This window comes from Octodon degus, unplaced genomic scaffold (assembly GCF_000260255.1).
Source record: "Octodon degus isolate 3935 unplaced genomic scaffold, OctDeg1.0 scaffold00142, whole genome shotgun sequence".
In the NCBI taxonomy this organism is placed as follows: domain Eukaryota; kingdom Metazoa; phylum Chordata; class Mammalia; order Rodentia; family Octodontidae; genus Octodon; species Octodon degus.
This window is the reverse complement of record NW_004524718.1, coordinates 6,675,941-6,697,530: the sequence shown is the minus strand read 5'-3', so window position 1 is coordinate 6,697,530 and position 21,590 is coordinate 6,675,941. Positions and strand designations below refer to the sequence as shown.

At 37.4% G+C, this 21,590-nt stretch overlaps 1 protein-coding gene across 1 annotated transcript in view; it reads right to left on the bottom strand.

Annotated features, from left to right (window-relative positions):
* Positions 1–21,590, bottom strand: part of Mroh2b (maestro heat like repeat family member 2B) — an 80,411-nt gene that overhangs the window by 38,578 nt on the left and 20,243 nt on the right. Inside the window, exons 13-24 of the mRNA XM_023701880.1 lie at positions 20,924–21,037; positions 19,225–19,381; positions 19,032–19,072; positions 18,181–18,322; positions 17,661–17,704; positions 16,521–16,628; positions 14,442–14,558; positions 6,831–6,938; positions 6,130–6,282; positions 3,637–3,663; positions 2,601–2,720; positions 2,361–2,440 (exon numbers count right to left, since the gene is read on the bottom strand). Coding sequence (XP_023557648.1) covers positions 2,361–2,440; positions 2,601–2,720; positions 3,637–3,663; positions 6,130–6,282; positions 6,831–6,938; positions 14,442–14,558; positions 16,521–16,628; positions 17,661–17,704; positions 18,181–18,322; positions 19,032–19,072; positions 19,225–19,381; positions 20,924–21,037 — 1,211 coding nt within the window. The remainder of the gene's footprint in view (positions 1–2,360; positions 2,441–2,600; positions 2,721–3,636; positions 3,664–6,129; positions 6,283–6,830; positions 6,939–14,441; positions 14,559–16,520; positions 16,629–17,660; positions 17,705–18,180; positions 18,323–19,031; positions 19,073–19,224; positions 19,382–20,923; positions 21,038–21,590) is intronic.

Genomic DNA, 21,590 nt, shown 5'->3' with positions numbered 1-21,590 from the left:
GGCGGGCGGGGGGGGGGAGGCACTGCGGAGTGGGGGGGGGCGCCCCGAGGGGCTGGGAGAGGGTCTGGCCCACGCTGCGCCTGGGCTGGGACTGGTCCCGCCGGCGCAGGGTAGCAGGAAACTCTCCGCACACTCCAGGAGTATTTCAAAGTGTATTAACTGCAATGTGTTTTTATTGTAATAAAATTTTTAAAAATTACACATTCACCATATATTTTGATCAACTCTCAAACATAAAATAAAATATTATTATTATTATTAATTATTATTATTTTATGTTTGGTACAAGGTGTCACTACATAGCTCAGACTTGTAGTGATCCTCCTGTTTTTATCCTCCCCAGTGCTGGAATTATAGGTGTACACAACCATGCCTGGACTCTATCGCTGGCTCAGCACATCCTGCGGGCAGGGCCTGTGCAGTATGTGGGACTGGGGATCAAATCCTGGTCCCTGTGCTTGCCTAAGCAAGCACCTAGTCCACTAAGCTATCTCACCAACACTAATAAAATATTATTTATCTTAAAAATGATTAACATGTTAGCACAGATGGATCTTAAGGGCATTATAGGTTAAATGTCTATTCACATAAAGACAAATACCATATGATTTCACTTGTGTAAGGTACCTGTTTTTGTTGTTTCTCTCTCTCTCTCTCTCTCTCTCTCTCTCTCTCTCTCTCTCTCTGTACTGGAGATTGAACCCACAGCTTCACGTATGCTAGTCAAGCACTATACCACAGAGCTGAATCCCTATCCTCTTCCCCCATAAGCTATCTAGAGTAGACAAATTCACAGACACAGAAAACAGTATGGTGAGTACTTACCAGGGGGCTGGGGGTGCACAGAAAGAGGAGTTGCTCAGTATGCATAGAGTTCTAGTTTTATAAGATTAAAAAAAACCCCTGGAGATTGATTAGACAGCAATATGAATGTACTTAATATTATTGAATTGTTATACTTAAAGGTAAGATGATAAGTTCTATGTAGTATATTTTGTTATAATTAAACATCAACAACAATTTAAAAATGTTTGTGAAGAACCTAGAATGTTGGAATATATAACATGAAATTAGAAAAATCAGAGTGAATAATCATATGTAAGTAGAATCTCAATAGAACTAGAAATGAACACTTGAAGAATGTCAAAATGTTAATAATAGACTGACTATAAGTGTTTATTGTTTTAATTTTTTAAATACTTTCCACATTTAAACAATAAACTTGTATTTTTTGCTTTTTAAAAATTAATTTTATTGAAAAGGAAATAGAAATGAGTCTATTTCAAAAGAGGGTAGTAGGACAGTTACAATAATTAATGCATTGCATATGGTTGTCTTCATAATAGTTATTCAGAGTACAAGATGAAGACATGATATCTTGTCTAAACATTATTAGTTCAAATCTTTCTTCTCATTGAACTAAGAGAAAGTAGCTGTATATATATTCTATTTTGTGTATACATATTATATATATATATTCTGTTGCTAAAACAGGATATTTGGCACTGGATACTTTTATACAGTTAAAAGGTTTATTTGGACTTAGTTTTCTAGAAGGAGAAGAGCATTTGTTTAGATTTTTGGTGCTGGCATCTGGTCAGATTTGGATGAGGGTCTTTTTGTTTTATTTTATTTTTTGGATACAAAGTCTATGTGTCTCACATTCATAGTGATCCTCCTGTCTCAGCCTCCCCAGTGCTAGAATTACAAGTGTGTGCCACCATGCCTGGTTTTGGGACCTGCATAGTGTACCCAGGGTTCCATGGCCAGCATGGTATGTGGTACCAGGGATTGAACTTGGGTCCTTGCACTTGCCAGGCTGGTGCTTAGACCATTGAGCTATTTCCCCAGCCCCTGGATGAGGGTTTTAAATAGCATCAGTTCAATCAGAAAGGGCAAGCAAGTTGATCATAACATAGAAGAGAGGGATCAGTTGAATAAACTTGTATTTATTTTACTTCAGTGGAAACACTGATATTTAAAAACTTGCTTTAAAGTATTTTCTTCCTCAGGTTTATTTCAGTGAGCCAACAAGAACATGAGTTTTAGGCTTTCCTGAGTTTTTAATAGAAGATTAAAACTTGCTTGCCAGTCAAGACCTAGGGTGAGAATTTTTTGCACATAAATTTCAGTCTCATCTACCAATAGGCCTGAGTCTTCTGAGCAGCTTGGTGTCCCTATCAGTCATCAAATGACTGACTTCTCGGGTAGCATGGTCCCTGAACGGAGACAATGCTTCTGTCTGAAAATAGTGGACCGTGTTCACTTTTGTGGGTGTACAGAGTCAACTGATTTGTCAGTGGACGGGGCGAGGAGGAGGGGAACAAATGCATTTTCAATGAAAATAGCAATTTCTCTACCTTAGATATCTGATGGCAATTAAGGCTTTCCACCGAACTGGACTAGCTAAGGAATCCAGGGGCTCATCCCGTATGAAGTCCTGCAGCACAAGAAAGTGAAATGTTTAAAAAGGCCTCAGGGCACTGCCAGAGGCAGCTCCAACTTTGGGAACCCCAAGTTCAGAAAGATGGCAGGGATCTGTCACATGCCCCTGGGGTTCTTCCTTCATGCTCTCCCTCCATCCTTCTGTACACACTCACCAGCATCTGGCTGATTAGCATCTCCTTGTAGGAAAACTGGAAGCTCTGGTCCTCGGCGTCCTGGACAGCAATGCCAATCTCAGTGATGCTTCTGGTGAAGCTCATCTGCAGATCCATGTCCTGAAGCGAAATGGCTCTCAGCCCAAGCTAAGGTCTTGGGCACCACAGCAGGGTCTATAAACATGCAACCTAGTTTTGAGGGGAAGCTTTGCTCCCTTTGACCTTTCTACCCTACTTGAGGTAACAAATTGCAGGGAAGTTGAGAAGCAAAGACTACTCCGTTCTCTACCCCATTATAGACTGAAATTTTTCTAGAGCCCAGAAAGTTTTACATTTCTGACCATGTATCTCAGCAGAAAACAGTTCGATTTACCTATCCCAAACATATCTAATATATAACTCAATGCACAGAAAGTTACTGCTGTTATATTTAATTTAGTTTTCTTTTTTGTAAGGATTTTATTATTTTTTATGAAAAAATAAAATTTTGTAACAAAATAATAAAGTAATCATAGTCAATACACTGTGTATCATTTTCAAAGTAGTCACTCAAGAGTCTAGAACATAGACCAAAAATATTCTCTCTTACAAAGAAGAAACAAACAGATTATAGCACAGAACTTTCTATTTTCTCTTTCACTTTTGTTTCTCAAAATGTTTGTGGTGTTTTTGACCTATTAACTTGATATCATAGTCCACCAGTGGGTCATAGCCCACAATTTGACAGACACTACTGCAGCTCAAAGCTCATGGTATAATTTCCTGTAACCAAACTTTTTTTGTTCTGTCCTCAGTTAGGCTAATGAATCTTGGCTTCAGAATCAGAGTAATTAGTTATACACAGTATTTCCACCCTTTCCATTGGAATCAAATCAAGAGGACATCTATGGTTGAGATATTTTAAACGAGCGTGATTTGTTTATCTATCTATCTATCTATCTATCTATCTATCTATCTATCTATCTATCATCTATGTATGTATATATCTATCTAATCTATCATCTAGTATTTCTGTCACCAAGTCACCACTTCATACCTTGTTCATCACAGACATGCCTAGAACCTGAAAATTAAAAGCAAAAGCAGACACTGAGTGAATAGCCCTTGGTGGAATTCCCACCCCAAGGACCCACCTATCATCTCTGAAGGAGAGAAGTGAGTGGCATCTGGCCTGATGGGTGTGGGTGCTGCTCACTTCCACCATTGTTTTAAAAGTGAGCATTTGTATACCTTCAGGTGAGTCTAGCATGAGCCCAGAAGTCAGGATCAGGAGGATAATCCTTTGGGTTTCCAAGCTTCACAATCACTTTAAAAGGACTCTTAATGGAATTTTTGAGGAGAAAGGGTAAAGGCTCTTGCAGGTGAGCACACTGAAAAGTTACAAAGTGAAGCCACGGAGCAGGTGACCATGGAACTATGAGTACAGTCAGATCTGCTATGTTGTTTGTGTTGAAAATGCAGAGTTGTTCCAGGAGGGATGATACACCAGGAATACTTTCAGCATGTGCCAGTTTCATATTTGCCTCTGTTCAGTTCTGCCCTTGAAAAGTTCACAGCTGCATCGAGCTGGTAGGAAATACACCAAGCTGAACTGGACAGCTCCACAGACCTCCACCTGCTGCCTTGGCTTACCCTGCACCAGGAGACACAGCCACCCGCTCTGGTGCTGCTGTTTTCTGTTGGATTTCAGAAAGCCCTTTCCCTCCACTGTGCCAAAAAGCACACCATTTTCAACTGGGTTTGGGTGTTTCACGGTTTTGGTATTCAGTATTTTTACTTTAAAATCAACTCTTCCATCTTTTTATTTATTTTATTGTTTATTTTTGTGTTTTTTAAAAAATAGAAAATAGAAAAAATAGAAAATAGTAAAAGAAAAAGCCAATTAGAAATGATGCAGAATTTCAGTAAACAAAACGATAGAAATTCAGCAATGGTTATTGTATTGTATAAGGTTGTCTTCAAATTAGTTGTAGAGATTACCAGATATAAGTAAAAGAAAGAAAAAATCCTCTTCTTATGTCTTTTTAAATGTGTCTTTACACAGGGTCTCACTGTGCAGCTCAGACTGATCTTGAACTCTCTATTTAGTCCAGGATGACTTTGAATTTATAACACTTGTCCTGCTTCAGCCTCCTAAGTGCTTGGGTGACAGGTGTCACCACCCCACCTCGCTCAAAGTATGAAATTATCTTTATCAGTCTTCTTTTAATTCTATACTAGTTCCCTCAAGGACTGACTACCATAAAACCCCTTTCATTATATTTTTGCTTCTCATTATTGCTTATCAGCTTTGGGAGCATCAAAATCAGCTCCTGAGGAACGTGTTGAAAATACGGATTCAGTGATTCAATCCCTAAAGACTGATTTATTAGATATTTCTATTTTTAACAGGCTGTTCAGGCAATTACTGAAGTATGAAAATCACTGGCCCAAACCTTTAATTTGTGTGTGCTTCTATCAAAGACTTTATGAGCTCCCTGTGACACTGTTCATATTGCATAAATACGGGAACGACTGTCAAGGGCGCATATGGAGCGAATGTGTGGTTTGTGGAGACACGGAGAGAAGCTTCAGGTACAGAGGTTAATGCCGTAGTGCAGGTGGTCTAAGGGGAGAAGTAGATGTACACATAATCAATGAAAGCTCCTCACACCGCCTGTGGATAGGAAGCGCTCATAAATCTTTTAAGTGTACAGATTTCTACATTCCCTCCTAGGACCTACTTGCTCAGCTTTTCGGGAAAATCACTCCAGGAAACTCTATTTCAAACTTCATCTCTAGGTGAGTCCTCAGTGGCCAACACAATGTGAGTAAAGTTGTTTTGAATCTACCAAATGTATGAAACAGCCTATTAAAGAAATGAGTGCTTCACAGGAGAGAAATGGCCAGGTGAATTCCAGTTCAGTTCTGTGGCTCTGAAGCTGCAGTGCTCTTGTCTGACAGGTACCAAGGAGGCTCAGGGTAGCTGGGATGCAGGTGGAAGGGGAAAATATGACAACATGGGGTAGACTGAGTACCCCAATATGTGACACATTTTATTCACTTAAAAACACATAGGATGCTACTTAATATGTGTGACACCCTGCTCTAGGTGGTGATAAATATGATCATTTAAAGAGAAAGTTAAACAATTACCATTGAATAACACATCTGAAAACCTCCGGGGAGGCACTAAGCCAGCTGCCTTAAAGTAGGACAGGAGTAATTATTTCAAGTTTAAACAAGATTGAGATCACTATGGATACAACTGATCCGGATGGCATAAGACAGGATAGGCATTGCCCAAGGAAACAAGCTACTTGACCTTACTTCTTCATAGTAAATATTTATGCTTGCATGCATTCTCATTTCCCAAACACACCATGTTCTACAAATCTCCCCCCCCTTCCTCCTTCCTTGCTTCCCTTCCCCTCACCCCCTGCTTTCTCTCTTTCTTGTAGTCATTGAGTCTGAAGATGCTCAGAATGGACCCTTGCAAGGTTTGGTAACCTAGGCTTGAACACGGAGGCAGCCATCTGAGGGATGTTACCTGAGAGCACTGGCCATAAAGACACAGGATTTGGGTCATGATATCCTGATGCAGCCTGGTGAGGAGTTGCCGCTTGGGAGCATGGAGAGCCACAGCACCATAGATTACTATGACATCCGTCTTGGTCAGGCTCTTTTTCCCAGAAAAAATACTCTAAAGACCAGGAGAGGGAGATAAAAGTAATGAGAGTTAATTAAGGATTTCCTTTTTTCTCCCCTTATATATTTTCCTAATCTTGTGAGTTACTATAGGATTTAAGAATCTGGACTGGGATGATTGAATGCAATCTAAAACTGACATACTGTTAATTATATACCAACATAAATAGCCAGGACGATCATGACATCATCAGAGGGACTAATAGAAGTAACTATGGGATACTTCTAAAATTCTTATTGCATAACTTCTCCAGGGGAGGCAGAGTATACACAAGGGAAGCTGTGCAGGTTTCCTGAACAGTTGGTGGTGGGAAAAACACAGGCACATGTGGGATTTTTCAGGAACTTCCCAATGAGCATCACTAAGTACACTTGTTATATCCTGTAGACCCAGGCTTGAGCCATTCTGATGTGGGATAGGAACTTGAGGTTAGGAACAAGACAAAGGACATTTACTGAAGAAATTGTATTTTTTTTGTCAATGTACTGGCTGAGAACTTTAGAGAAGATGACTTTTTAATTTAATTTATTATTTTTTTTTACCTTACATCGATTCATAAAAAACTTTTCTTCATCTTGGAATGCTTTAAGAACTTTTAGAACAGTATCCAAGTGGTTCTCAGCACAGCATCCTAAAATAGATGCTGTTCCCTGAAATCAGAAAAGGCATGAGATTTTTGAGTTTAGCCATTTGTTCACTCAACATATCTTTACTGAGCACCTGTCACTGCCACCCACTATTCTAGGTAATGGGATGTGGTATGGGGTGCACACCCAGGGCAACTGACAGGGGAAGATTGGGGAAGTAAAACAAGTAAATGTGCACATTCAGTGAATGAGTGGAGGAGCTGGGGAGATAGCTCAGTAGAATAAGTGCTTGCCTGGCTAGTGCAAGGGCCTGAGTTCAATCCCTGGTTCTGAAAAAAAAATTTCCACAGAGGAAAGTAATTGATGATGTAGAGTGTGTCTAAGGAGAGTCACATGGAGAGAAAATATTCTCTCAGGCTTTCACAGAGAGAAAATTGATCAAGCAATGGCCATGACTCATCTACATGTCTGACACTGACAAAGGATCTACAAACTGTGGTACAGAGTTTCATGGTAAATCCTGAAGGGATTTGACTGACCTTGGCAGATACAAAAGTTATATTTCTTGTTATATAAGTCTTGCTTTATCTTGGTCTTAACCATCCAGCAGAAAAGTATTGGACTATTTTGGATTATTTTGCTGAATTCACACAACTACAATAATTAAATGGCAAGGTAATACCCATCTCTGACAAAACTAAACAAAAAGGAGGATCCAAATGAAGGAGCATTTTGTATCTGTATATACAAAATAGTATAGATATATAACTACTTTCTCTTAATTCATTGATAAGAAAGATTTGTACTAATAGTGTTTGGACAGGATATCATGTCTGTGTCTTGTACTATGAATAACACTAAGACAACAATATGCAATGTATTAATCGTTGAAACTGTCCTACTAATTGGTTTTGAAACTGTCTCAATAAAATTAGTAAAAAAAAAAAAAAGGTGAATAGAGCATGCTGGATGGTGATAAGAACTACTTATCACCAGTGGGAAAAAGAATGGCTGTGAGCATTGAGGAAGTTGGAAATGGAAAGAGGATCCTCTGAGATGCCCTCAAGAACACAGTAATGTTGAGCAGAGTCCTGAAATAAGGGAAAATCTGTGAAAAGAATTCCAAATGGGAAATGCAAGGGCCCTGAGGGACGCTGAAGAGGACCACATGAGTAATCACAGAGGTCAGTGTAAGGTGAGGTTAGTAAGGAGGCAGGGGTGAGTTTTAGTAGAGAGTCTGGATTTATAATTTTATCTTTTATTTACTTAATTTGTTTATTTATTTTTTGGCAGAAACGGGGATTGAACACAGGCCCTTTTGCTTGCCAGGCAAGCGCTTATTCAACTGAGCCATCTCCCTGGCCCATGGATTTATAATTTTTTATTTTTATTAATTTTATTGAGAAAAAATTGCAATGAGACAATTTTAAAACAGGTTGGTAGGAGAGTTTCAACAATTAATACATTGCATATTGTTGTCTTTGTAGTAGTCATTCATAGCTCAGGATGCAGACATGATATCTGTCCAAACACTGTTAGTACAGATCTTTCTTCTTATTGAATTAAGAGAAAGTGGCTATATATCTATCCTATTTTGTATATACAGATACAAAATTGTCCTTCATTTATATCTCCTTTTTTGTTTAGTTTTGCCAGAGATGGGTATTCCATTGCCATCCAAATATTGTAGGTGCATGAATTTGGTAAAATATTCCTATATAGCCCAGTACTCCACAATAGTAGTGGGTTATCCACAGGACTGGCAATATCTGAATCTGTTGACTTGAGCCTTCCACAGCTCTGCATATTAACATGGCATTGCTTTTCTTTTTTTTTTTTTCCAAAATTTTATTGATAAACAGATAGCAGTGAGACAGTTTCAAATCAAATCAGAAGTACAGTTTCAACAAATAACACACTGCATATATTCTTCTTAGTGGTTAATTGTTGTACAAGATTCGGACTTGTGATCCTATTTACAAACACCATTAGAACAAATCATTCTATTCATTAAGAGAATGCAACCATATATCTATCCTAACCACTTTGAATACACAGATAAAAAATGGACATTCGATGCAGACTTGTGATCCTATTTACAAACACCATTAGAACAAATCATTCTATTCATTAAGAGAATGCAACCATATATCTATCCTAACCACTTTGAATACACAGATACAAAATGGACATTCGTCTGTATACCCTATTTTTTCTAAGTTCTGTTATTGAATATTATAGGTGTGTAAACTCAGCAAAATATTCTAAAAGAGTCCAGTAGACGATAATAGCATTGGGTCTTCTGTTTAACTGGCAATGTCAGAAATTGTTGACCTGAGTCCCCTACAGCTCAACATAACAGCATGGCTTTACTTCCTATATTTCGTTTTTATACTTTTCTACTGGATGGATAAGACCAAGGTAAAGCAGGACCTGTGCAATAAGAGTTGTAGCTTTTTGGTCTGAGAAGGTCAGTGAAATCCCCTCAGGATTTATCCTGAGATCCTGTGCCTCAGATTGTAGAACTTTTGTCAGTGCAGCCATGTGGATGAGTCATGGCCATTGGTTGGCCAATGTGCTCTCTGTGAAAGCCCGAGAGTGTTTTCTGGCATTGCTTTTCATACTTTGTTTCTATACTTTTCTGCTGGATGGTTAAGACTAAGATAAAGCAAGACTTATATATCAAGAAAAATGTAACTTTTGTATCTGATAAGTTCAGTCAAGTCCCCTCAGGACTTATCCTGAAATTCTGTACTGCACTTTGTAGATCTTTTGTCAGTATCAACCATGTGGATGAGTCGTGGCCATTGCTTGATCAATTTGCTCTCTGTGAAAGCCTGAGAGAATGTTTTCTCTCCATGTGACTCTCTTTAGACATACTCTACGTCATCGATCACATTCTTCTGTGGCCCCATAATCTTCTTGGTCAGAAAATTTGGGATATAACTGAGTTAAATGTTACAGTATAGGTTCTCCTATGTCCTGAGTCCTCACTGACCTTGAAAGGCTAGGGCCAAGATGTTGGCTGTCTTTGTAGCCATTGTATTTCTCTAATTTTTGGTCTACAAACTTAGATTGTTAACCCTCCAGAAGAGAAGCTTATTATTACCCTATAACATATGCAGTTGTGTCTAACCTCACTATCTGTCTGAATATCAAATATCTTAGGCACAAGATGGAACGTGTATTTTTCATCAAGTTGTTAAACTTCAAGTTTCTACAGAATATGGAAAAAGAATTTAAAAAATTTAAAAAAATTAAAATATGAATAAATAGTTAGCATATTTTTACACAGAAGTTTAGAAATATAACCACATACATCATTGTAGCAGGATAGTCCTGTGACATTTTTCTTTTCTTATCTCTTTTTTTTTCATTTATTAGCCTTTTTTTAAAAAAAAGACAAAAAAAATTTACTTGAGATACAGTCTGGTCATAACTGGTATGTCATGAGAAGCAGTACATATTTAGAAGACCAGAATTACAGGCATTTCAAGCATGACCTTACTATTACACATTGCTATCTTCAGTGCAGTTGCTCAGTTCACAGGGATCAGCATATATAGTTAGTCAGGGTGTTATAATTTTAGATGGGAAACAATTATAGCTTGAATTGACTGCTATTTTTTATCTTATTTCTTTTTCTTTTTTATTTCTTTTTTTTCTTTTTCCTTTTTTTCAAAATTTTATTGATAAACAGATAGCAATGAGACAGTTTCAAATCAAATCGGAAGTACAGTTTCAACAAATAATACACTGCATATATTCTTCTTAGTGGTTAATTGCTGTACAAGATGCGGACTTGAGATCCTATTTACAAACACTATTAAAACAAATCATTCTATTCATTAAGAGAATGCAACTATATATCTATCCTAATCACTTTGAATACACAGATACAAAATGGACATTCATCTGTATACCCTTTTTTTGTTAAGTTGTTATTTGAATATTATAGGTGTGTAAACTCAGCAAAATATTCTAAAAGAGTCCAGTAGCCCATAATAGCATTGGGTCTTCTGTTTAACTGGCAACGTCAGAAATTATTGACCTGAGTCCCCCATAGCTCAACATAACAGCATGGCTTTACTTCCTATATTTCGTTTTTATACTTTTCTACTGGATGGTTAAGACCAAGGTAAAGCAGGACCTATGCAACAAGAGTTGTAGCTTTTTGGTCTGAGAAGGTCAGTGAAATCCCCTCAGGATTTATCCTGAGATCCTGTACCTCCAATTGTAGAACCTTTGTCAGTGTCAGCCATGTGGATGAGTCACGGCCCTTGCTTGGCCAATGTGCTCTCTGTGAAAGCCTGAGAGAATGTTTTCTCTCCATGTGACTCTCCTTAGGCCCACTCTACCTGATCGATCACTTTCCTCTTTGGCCCCATAATCTCCTTGATCAGAAAATTTGGGACACTACCGAGTTACATGACATTACAGTACAAGTTTTCATATGTCCTGAGTCTTAATTGACCTTAGAAGGCTAGGGCCAAAATATTGGCTTTCCTTTTATTCTTGATAAATAACAAATGCACATAGATTTGTAGGTATAATGTGATATTTCAATACATGTATGTATACTTTAGGATAATATCAAAGCCCTTTTTTATTTTATTTTTTTTCTTTGGTACTTGGAATCAAACTCAGGACCTTATGCATTCCAGGCAAGTACTTGTGCTGCTGAGCTATATCTCTGGCCCTGGGAAGACCAAATCAGGATGATCATCTTATTTATTATCTCAAATATTGTTAGCTTCTTTATAAAGAGAACTTTCAAAATCTAATTCTTTCTAGCTATTTTGAAGTGCAGTTATGACTAGCTACACAGACTGATATTTTTAAAGAATCACAATGCTACCAAAATGTTATTGTATGCTAAGTGTTTGAGAATCTTGAGAGCTGGTAGCCTGTGTTTTGTGATCAGAGTTTATGGATTTGTCACCTGCTCACACTTTCCCTTTCCACGTCTCTTGTCCAAGGCCAGATTCACCACAGTGCTTTTGTTGCAATTTGTGTTATATCCTATTTGTTGAGGAGTGCTGATATAGTTTATTTGGTTGCATAATCCTACTGGAACTACCATGAGAATCCATAGAAGAGACAGCTGTCGCCAGGGTCTCACCCAGCACTGTTCTCAGTTCTCAGGTACCAACCAGGTCATAGTTCTTCTCATCGTTTAGGTAAAGAATATCTCCCTGAAATCTCATGTGTTCAGAGCTGGGATTTTTGAAAGGTGACTGGATCATGGGAGCACTGCATCGACCAGTGGATACATCCATTCATAAATTGATAGATGAAGCATCAGTGAAATCATAGGTGTTGAAAGAGAGTTAAACTGGGCCAGGGAGATAGCTCAGTAGAATAAGTGCTTGCCTGGCAAGTTGGCAAGTGCAAGGGCCTGAGTTCAATCCCTGGTTCCACCAAAAAAAATAAAAAAATAAAGGAAGAAAGAGAGTTAGGTCACTAGGAAGTGTGACCTGGAAGCTCTAATCAGGAGCCACATCCCCATTCCTGGCTGCAAAGGGTTGAATACCTTTGTTTCATCCCTTTCCACCAGCTATTTCTGCCTTTGAGTCAACAAATCATGGACTGAATCCTCTGAAATTGTGAACTAAAATGAATTTTTTAGAATGATGATAAGTTGCTAACATGCCCCTATCACTCAAAGATGTTTGGAATAACCCTTTGAATCTCTCAGGCCTAAAATCCCTACGCCATTGAGCTATGTCCTAAGACACAAATGTTCTCATTCTTGTATTCTATTTGTACTCTCATCTCTTAATTCTCTGCCTTTATGGCTCTTCCAACTGATCTTCCTAACTTCTTTCTTTTTCCACCTTCTCTCTTCTATGATCTATGTGTCCTGTTGTCCTACTGTCATTTAACTCTTGCAAAATCGATGGTTAAAAGTAGACCCATCTCTATCACCATGCACTACAGTCAACATGGATCAAAGCTCTAAATATTAAAGCAGGAATAATAAATCTATTGGAAGACAAAACAGGTAGAAATCTTGAAGACATGGGGATAGGCAGAGGCTTCATGAACAAAATCCAAACTGGGCAGGAAATATTTTGAAGAATCAACAACAGGGATCTAATCTTTTTAATAAGCTTCTGCACATCTGAAGAAATCATCAATGGAATGAAAAGAAAACCCAAAAACTGGGAAAAATTTATCCAATGGTCCCTCAGACACAGGACTTTTATCTAGAACATATAAAGAGTTGAAAGAAACAGGCCCCTCAAATTCAAAGACCCAATCAAAAATAGATATCTGCTGTGAGTACACAGGTAAATAAATGCACATGACAAATAAATATATAATAAATGGACAACATCATTGGTCATTTGAGAAATGCAAATTAAAACAACACTGAAATTCCATCTCATCCAAGAAAGAATGGCTATCCTTAAGAAATCAGCCAATAACAAATGCTGGAGGGGCTCTGGTGTAAAAGGAACCCTTCTCCACAGTTGGTGGGAGTGTAGACTGGTACGACTACTGTGGAAGTCAGTGTGGAGATTCCTCAAAAAGCTAGGACTAATGTTCCCATTTAACCAAGCTGTTTCTCTTCTGAGTGTCTTTCCAGAAGAATTAAAAACATCACACCACAGTAATATATGTGCACTCATGTTTGTAGCAGCATGCTTATAGTAGGTAAATCTTGGAGCCAACCCAAATGCATATCATCTGCGAAATGGATTAAAAAATCTGTTTTTTTTTAAATATAATGGAGCATGACTCAGCCATAAAGAAAGACAAACTTGAATGTTTTAGAGGTAAATGGATGCAAGTTGAGACCATATTCTTAAGTGAAATATATCAGACTCACATGTATAAACACTGTTTTGTCTCCCTGGTGTGAGAAACTGGAAGAATATATAAATGTAAAATAGATATTGTGAAATAGGAAGAAATTATTCAAAAGGAAAAAGGAACTAGGGTGGGAGAAATGGAAAAGGATGGAAGGGAAAGAGGAAAAAAAATGCAACTCAGTTATACTATTAGTGTCTCTTAGTTGCTTACAAAGGAATGTTTGTACTAATATCCACTGGAGCAATTTTTATGCCTATATCTTGTATTCTGAGCAACCACTTTAATGATAAAAACATGTGATATGTTAATATTATTGTCCTCCTATTATTTTGTTATGAAAGTTTGTTTCACCTTTATTGTGTAAAAATTTAAAAAAATGAAATACTATTGTTAAAATAAGGGAACCTCTGAGAAGAAAGATTTGTACTAATAGTGCTTGGACAGGATATCATGTCTTCATATTATACTATGAATAACCACTATGAAGACAACAATATGTAATGTATTAATTATTGAAACTGCCTTATTAATCGGTTTTGAAACTGTCTCATTGCTATTTGTTTCTCAATAAAATTAATAAAAGAAAAAAAAATAAAATAAGGGAACCTCATTATTTCAAAAAAATATTCTGTTGGATTTTTCTGAATCTATTAATTGATAATCAAGGTGAGGTAAATGTTGCCACAGTTTCATGGACAGGATTAACAGTTATCATCATAACAGGAAATTGATAGCAAGGGGTCCCACCTGTCTTTGGTCTCCTAGTTGGCTGGGAGCAATCAGATATTCCTTAAGCTGTGAGCTTACAAAGTCTAGGTCTTGGCAGGAAGATAAAGTGGTTCCCAAGGCCTTCCAAAGAAATTTCTGGAAAATAAAAGATGAATAACAGAATTTTAATGGGCAGGAATCTAGACACTGATGGAAAGTGGAATGGGGTTAAAATAGTCATCTGAGGGATAGAAACTTGGGTGATTTGATAGCTTCTTATCCAACACAGCTATTTCTTCAACAAAGTGATTCTTTCCTCCAGGCTCTTTCTCCCACCTGAACGCTCATTCTTCACTCTTCTATATGTTGATCTATATCATTATAATATCTTTCATTCCCTAATGTAATTTTTCATTTTCTTGTATCTATGCTCAGAATTTGGACTCTGAGGTCTTGTTCATTATTAATAATATATAGCTCCTGATAGCAAATAAATGGTTAACAAATGAACATACTATATGAAAAAGAGGATTATTTTGATTATGAATTAGATTAGCCATTGAATGTTCAAATTTTTTACAGTAGCATAATATCAGTGGAGCACCTCTGTATTTAGGATTTCCATCTCTGTCACATGTAAAATAGAAAACTGGCAATTGCTGGCTCAATTCACAGATTCTGCAAAGCTTTAAAAGTTATAGCTATTGAATGGGCATCATTGATGAGAATGGAATCTAAGGAACTGATAGAGTAGTAGAAATAGAGGAAACAAAATTAATGCTCTCAAGAGAAACTGTGCAGGCCAGTCTGACTTGGGATAAGAGGGTACATAAAGAGAAAAAGACAGGTGGAACGGCTGCTGTATTTTCAATTATCAGAGGGAGCATAGCCTGAGTAAGGGTGAAAATCTGAGGCTGGTCTATACCACCCCAAACAGTTGAACTGAAAACCTGTAAACTAAATGCATGACAATCATTTTAAGCCAGCGCAAGTAGCTTCCTGTGCAGCAAGAGCTATTGGTCCATGTTTACTTTACCTGTGTTCTGTACAAGAGTTTGGCGTCTTCCAAGGCAATTCATTACTTAAAATTCTCTGTCTACGCACTCCACAACTATCCTGGAGTGATTTTGTGGGTGTAGAAGCTATTGGATAGATGGAATGATGTGAGGCATCCATGAAAGTTTGTGTGATAAGAAGATGAGGCAGTGTGCATGAAATCTTCCTGTGGATCATGAGGCTTGGTAGGTCAGTCTGCAGAATCAGTACTCTGCACCGAGTCTGACAGCCAACCAGGGCAAGGAATTTCAAAAATTACTTAAGAGAGCTGAATAATTTCTTAGAAAATGCCTTTAGCATAGGCATGGATGAAACATAAGAAATATTTTTCTGAGAAAATTAATTTATGAAAGATATTCACATCATAATGACCACAGTCAAAGCTACTTTTATACTGGCCACGCTTGTGCCAAGCACCTCACCAGGAACCTTCTGTGCTTCAAACCCTCATTATATTACAGACTTCATGGTGTGAGTATTGTCTCTATTTTTAAAGGCAAGGATTCTGAGGATCCAGAGAGATTAAACAGCTTCCCTTAGGCTATATGATCAGCACATAATTGATTTAAACTGCTTTTCAGAGGAAAGCCTACAAAGTGGGGTGTGGTGGAGTGGTCATTTGGAGATAGAGAAATGGATGACTAACTTTGGGCATTCTCTTCCTTCCAAGCTTTTGTTAACTGTAGCATATTATTTCTGATAGCCAGCCTCACAAGACTGGCATAATGCAAATCAAAACATCAGCTGACATCGAACCAGTTCTGTGGCGCAGCCCACTCTTTGCCTGGTTTTATCCATTTTCCTTCCTTCTCTAGACAAGAGTTTGTACCTTTTAGTCAAGCACATGTCTATCTTGTGCCACTTTCACTTGGAGAAAGATGAGGCCATGTGATCATGTTTAGGACAAAGTGGAGGATAAGAGAAGAAGATAATATTCAACATTTGCTAAATGTTCTTCAAGGAGTTTGCTCTTTTTCTCTCTCACTCCTTTTGTTTGATTACAGACAAGATAGAGTTTTGTGTCATAATGTAAATGCTACGGTCCCTTAGCTGAAAACTAACCTTCTCAATGGAAGCGTTGCTGTAACTGTTCATCTGCTGGTTAAATTCTCGGCTCAGTTGAATGGTCCAGACCACATCACTGATCTTCCACAAAGATTCTTTGAGCAACTGTTGAAGGAAGTGAAAGTTTGATGTGAGTGTGGTTGTGTAATGTGCTTTCTTACACATTTGTTTGCTACCTTATCTTCTAAAAGTATGAATGTATTTTGTGTGGCACTATTCCTTTTACCGTGAAATAACTGATTACTTTGAAACTTTTCCTGTTAGTTTATTTTAGAAACTATTTTCTGATATGTTCTGAACTTTCATTAATGCCAAAAGGTATAGGATGTAGAAATAACTATAAATGTTTTCCCTTTTCCCTCTTAGATAGAAATTGCTGAAACGCTTAAAGCTAATCCCAACTGAAACTTAAATTGAAGTTAGCATTTTTCACATCTCAGACTTGAAATGTTTCATCTCTCAATGTTAGTTTGGTTTATTTGATACTTAAAAATGCATCTAAGGGATAGCTTTAAAATTAAAAGCTAAATGTCTTGAATAACTAGTTAGATGTACCGGCACATTTCTGCCAATTATTAAGTAAATATTTTTGGTTTCACTAGTTGTCCTAATTCAAGGTCAGAAGCAGTCCTTTAATGTCTACCTTTCTTCGTTAAAACAGAAAAAATGTCAGTGAAAATCAACATTTCTGAGAAGCCACAGTGATGTACTGTGTAGATGACTTGGGAGCTGAAAGCCTGCTCTATTAAAAGCTAATTGTTCATGAGCTTCTTGACTTGTCCTTTCCTAAGTTGAAGTATTTAATTGCCTCCTGGCTGCAATGTGTCATTTCTGGGATTTGGTGATGCCCTGTTGAGTTGTAAAGGTACAAAAGTTTATGTGTGAGAGAGAATATTGAAGATTTCAGTTTGCATTATGATGATTTAAAGAGCATTATCCTGTTTTTTAATTTTTAGAAGAACATTACCCTTATAAAATCACTTCCAACATTCTAGTCCTTTTCTCAAGTAAAAAAAAAGCATTGTTCACCGCTTTTAGAATCTACTTCTTGTGTTGTTTTAATCTAGTTGTCAAGAGAGGCAACTTTGCCATAGTTCCCCATCTGTTATCACTGATTAGTCTAGAAGGCACACTTACCTGAAGCAACATGGTTTCCCACAACACCAAACTAGCACTCTTTCCTAGAAATAAAAATTGATACAGTAACTACAAGTAAACCAAGATTCAAATTCTCACTTATTGGGTCCCCAGTGGATGTTGGACTTCCATTTCAATATATATACCTCCTCAGAGTGGGTCCCTGAGGTGAAATTGACTATGTTGGAAACTTTAAAGTACTTCTCAGATAGAGACACCATTTTAAGCCCATGTTGTTAATTTCAGAATTAATGAAATGATATTTATTTTAGTGCTAATATGAATGAATGATGTTCTTTTCGCACAACCCCCAAAAGTTTTTTCATATATAAAAGGATTAAAGTGAAATTTGTTGTAAGCCACATTCCCCACATTGAGTATCAAGAAAGAAGTAAAATGTAAGGAATCAATAAAAAATAGAGCTGTCAACCTTGTATACCAAGAATAATAGTGCTATCATACAGAGAAATCCTTGTTTTCTTGCATCCTTGGATAAAGACCCAGCTCCTCTCCTTTATACCTTCCATAGACTGTAGGAGCTCGGGTATGCGTGTTTTCCACAGGTCCACCAACTTGGGGTGAATCATCTCAGGGAGTATCTTTAACAGTCCTATTGCACTGGCCCCACATAACTTCCCTAAGCTGGCAAGAATAGATATTACCTGGAGGATGGAAGAGGAACATGATTAATAATGACAGAGGTATTTAAAAGTCATACCTCAGTGAGACCCTATACCAAATACATAAAAAAGAGACCCACCTTTATTTTCCCTTTGTTTTCGTTATTGACTAGATTCCTAAACTGGAAAACCCTTTAGTAAGCCATTATGCATAGTTAATACTTTGGAGAATCCTCCCAGTTTTTCCCCCTCCAAGCAAAAGGTACACGGAAACAATCAACAGAAATAAAAATAAAATAATCAACAACAAAATAGGAAAGAACCTTAACCCTTAAATAAATCTGCTGATAAATGTATGGGGAAGAACAGGGCTTGAAGAAATGATAGAGTGTCCCAAGGAAAATAAATAAATAAATAAATAAATAAATAAATAAATAAATGGAAGGTAGGAAAGAAAATGTACAGAAACAATGTGGAATTTTTAGGGTACTTAAAAATTCCAAAATAACATTTAGGAGGAGATTCAGTCTACACTTACTCTAAAATCATAATATTTAGCAAGCATTTCAAAATAAGAAGATAATCTTGCCAGTATATTCAAGAGTGTCATTAATAGATCAGAACAATTATTGCACTATTTTAGTCTTTCTTTTAGCTTGGAGTACTTATGCAACTTTTATTAGTGTTTTTGTTTGAACTGAACTATCCATTTTAAGTAAAATTTATCTTACCCTGGTTCTTTGTAACTCACCAGAAGTCTTGCCAGTAGCTGCTGAGGTGAAGGGAGTTTCACTAAAAAGAGAAAAGAAGTTGAATTATCCCTGGAGGGGTTGGAAAAATTCAGACTGGGGTTAGGTGTAAGATCAAAGCATGAGAGACCTTCTGGAAATGAGACTTTTGTCATTGTAATAGGAAAGTGCTGCTTTGCTTATCAATGTACAAACCAGCTCCTGGAGAGACTACAAGGGCTGTGGACTCTGTGACATTATTCTTCTTCCTTTCCTCGGCCATAATCAGGATTCTGATAATGTTTAGCAGGTAGTCCAGTGTTCCGGTATATTCTTCAGGTATCACAAAAACAAGAATTCTTGGCCATAGCACCTGTGGGAAACATAGGCAAATTGTGAGGATGACTAACTGCACACCATGACTTCTCTCTAAGCTTCCCTATGTGTTTCTGATTTAAAAACTGTTCGCTCATTGCATAATTTCACTCTTTAAGAAAAAAAAAATTTAAGTCAAAATAAAATAATTACATAAAATCTCCACATAGTACCTTCACTTCCAGGTAACCATTTGTCACTGTTTCTCTCTGGGGTTTGTTCCTGGAATGTGAGGCAAGACAATTTTTTTCACTGTGAAAGGTAGAGCCAGACCCTGTTGGAAATTTACCACCCCTGGGGATCATTCGGTAAATTCTGATATCTCTTTTATCAATGTGACAACTGAAAATGCTCCACCAATTACATGAAGAGGAAAGGTTGAAGTAGGCCCTGCCACATGGAAACTGACTGGGAAAGAATGGTGAGCAGACTGCTGGGGCTCTGCATGTCTCAGCTTCTGGAGATGTGGGCTGTCCACAGTCTGTTTCAGCAGAATGTTCCCCTGTGGGAGACTTTGGTCATGAAGCCTTGGTGTCAACTTGGACTTTTCCTCCTGTCTTGAGCACTAGTATTTAATCACCAAGTGGAGTTCTTTTCACAGTAAAATATTTTGTTCCCTCTTATGTTTCATTCTTAACATCATGACACTGCTGCAGGGCCTGTGTCAGATATGGTGTATGTGTCTTTCCTCTTAGTTTACTGTATGTTGGTAATGAACAACTATCATTGTTCTACAACTATCACTTTCAATGTTTGGCTCTTACTTAACATTTTCATTGGCTCATCAACCACAAGGTTTAGCACTGCAGGTCTTTTAGAGTTTGCTGCTAGTTTTACTTCTGGCTCAGAAGGTTTCACTTTTCAGTAGGCATCAGACCTATGGGACTTGGTGGTAGATTTGTGGGCCTCCTGCTCAGATACTCTGATTCAGTAGGTTGGGTATGTGGCCTAGAAATCTGCACTTGAAATAAGTATTCCAGACAATTCAAGAGCCATATACTGTACTAGATGAAGAATTTGATCCACTTATATGGGCTGGAAGGTAATGGTCTCTTGAGCATGCCATTACTTCTGGCCACTGAAATCATCTCTCAGGCTACATTGTTTTTTAAAAAGTATGAATTCAGAGGCTTTTCCTCTTGAGGTTCAGATTAATTAGGGGTCTGGTTAGTCCTCAGCAAGGATGTTCTTAATACTTTCCCAGATGAATAGGGAAAGTTTGGGATTAATTGCATCATAGACACCACTTACTACTCAATGATAGTTTTAGACAGGTTAGGGGAAGAAGAAAAATAATATATTAAGGTTTTTATAAATTGTTATGCACTTCTCAGTTATAAGCAGTCTGTATCACTTACCTTCATCATCATATAAATCAATTTAGCATCTGTTTCTGAGAAACTACTATGTGCTGGACTCTGGGCATTGTGATGCACTTCCTCACGTTGGAGCAGAAGGAGCTAATGATACATGCAGAACCAACTTATGTCTTTCTACACGAGTGGGCAGAGCTTTAGGCAGATGGCAAAAGAATCCTTACCTGAGGCATTCCAATCACCAGCGGGTCCAGGGTCTTTAAAACTTCAAGGCTTGTATCTTGGACAGATTTCTCTCCCATCTCATCTTCTGGGGAATTAGTTTTCACAGGTTTCTCCTTTAGAAAAAGACAAAACAGGTGATAATAATTCCTAATGTTGGTTCTTATAACCTTATTTTGATTTGTGCTCAGATTCAAGAGTAAAGAATATTCTCTCTCAACTAAAAAGGGCTCACAATACACAGGGACACGGTCTCCTACATATCATATTTGAAAGGTCCCCATGCCAAATGTATTCACTAGAAGAAAGATAGCCTCTTTAATAATTGGTGTTGAAATAATTGGCTTTATATATGCTGAAGACTAAAACTAGACCCATGTCTATCACCATTCACTCTACTAAAGTCAAAATGCATCAAAGATCTAAGTACTAAAAGAGAAGCACTAAATCTACTGAAAGACAAAGTAGATAGAAACCTTGAAGACATAGAAGTAGAAAGACTTTATGAACAAATCCCTATAATATTCAATAATGGAACTTAGAATAAATGGGGCATACTGATGAATGTCCATTTTATATCTGTATATTCAAAGTGGTTAGGATAGATATATAGTTGCATTCTCTTAATGAATAGAATGATTTGTTCTAATGGTGTTTGTAAATAGGATC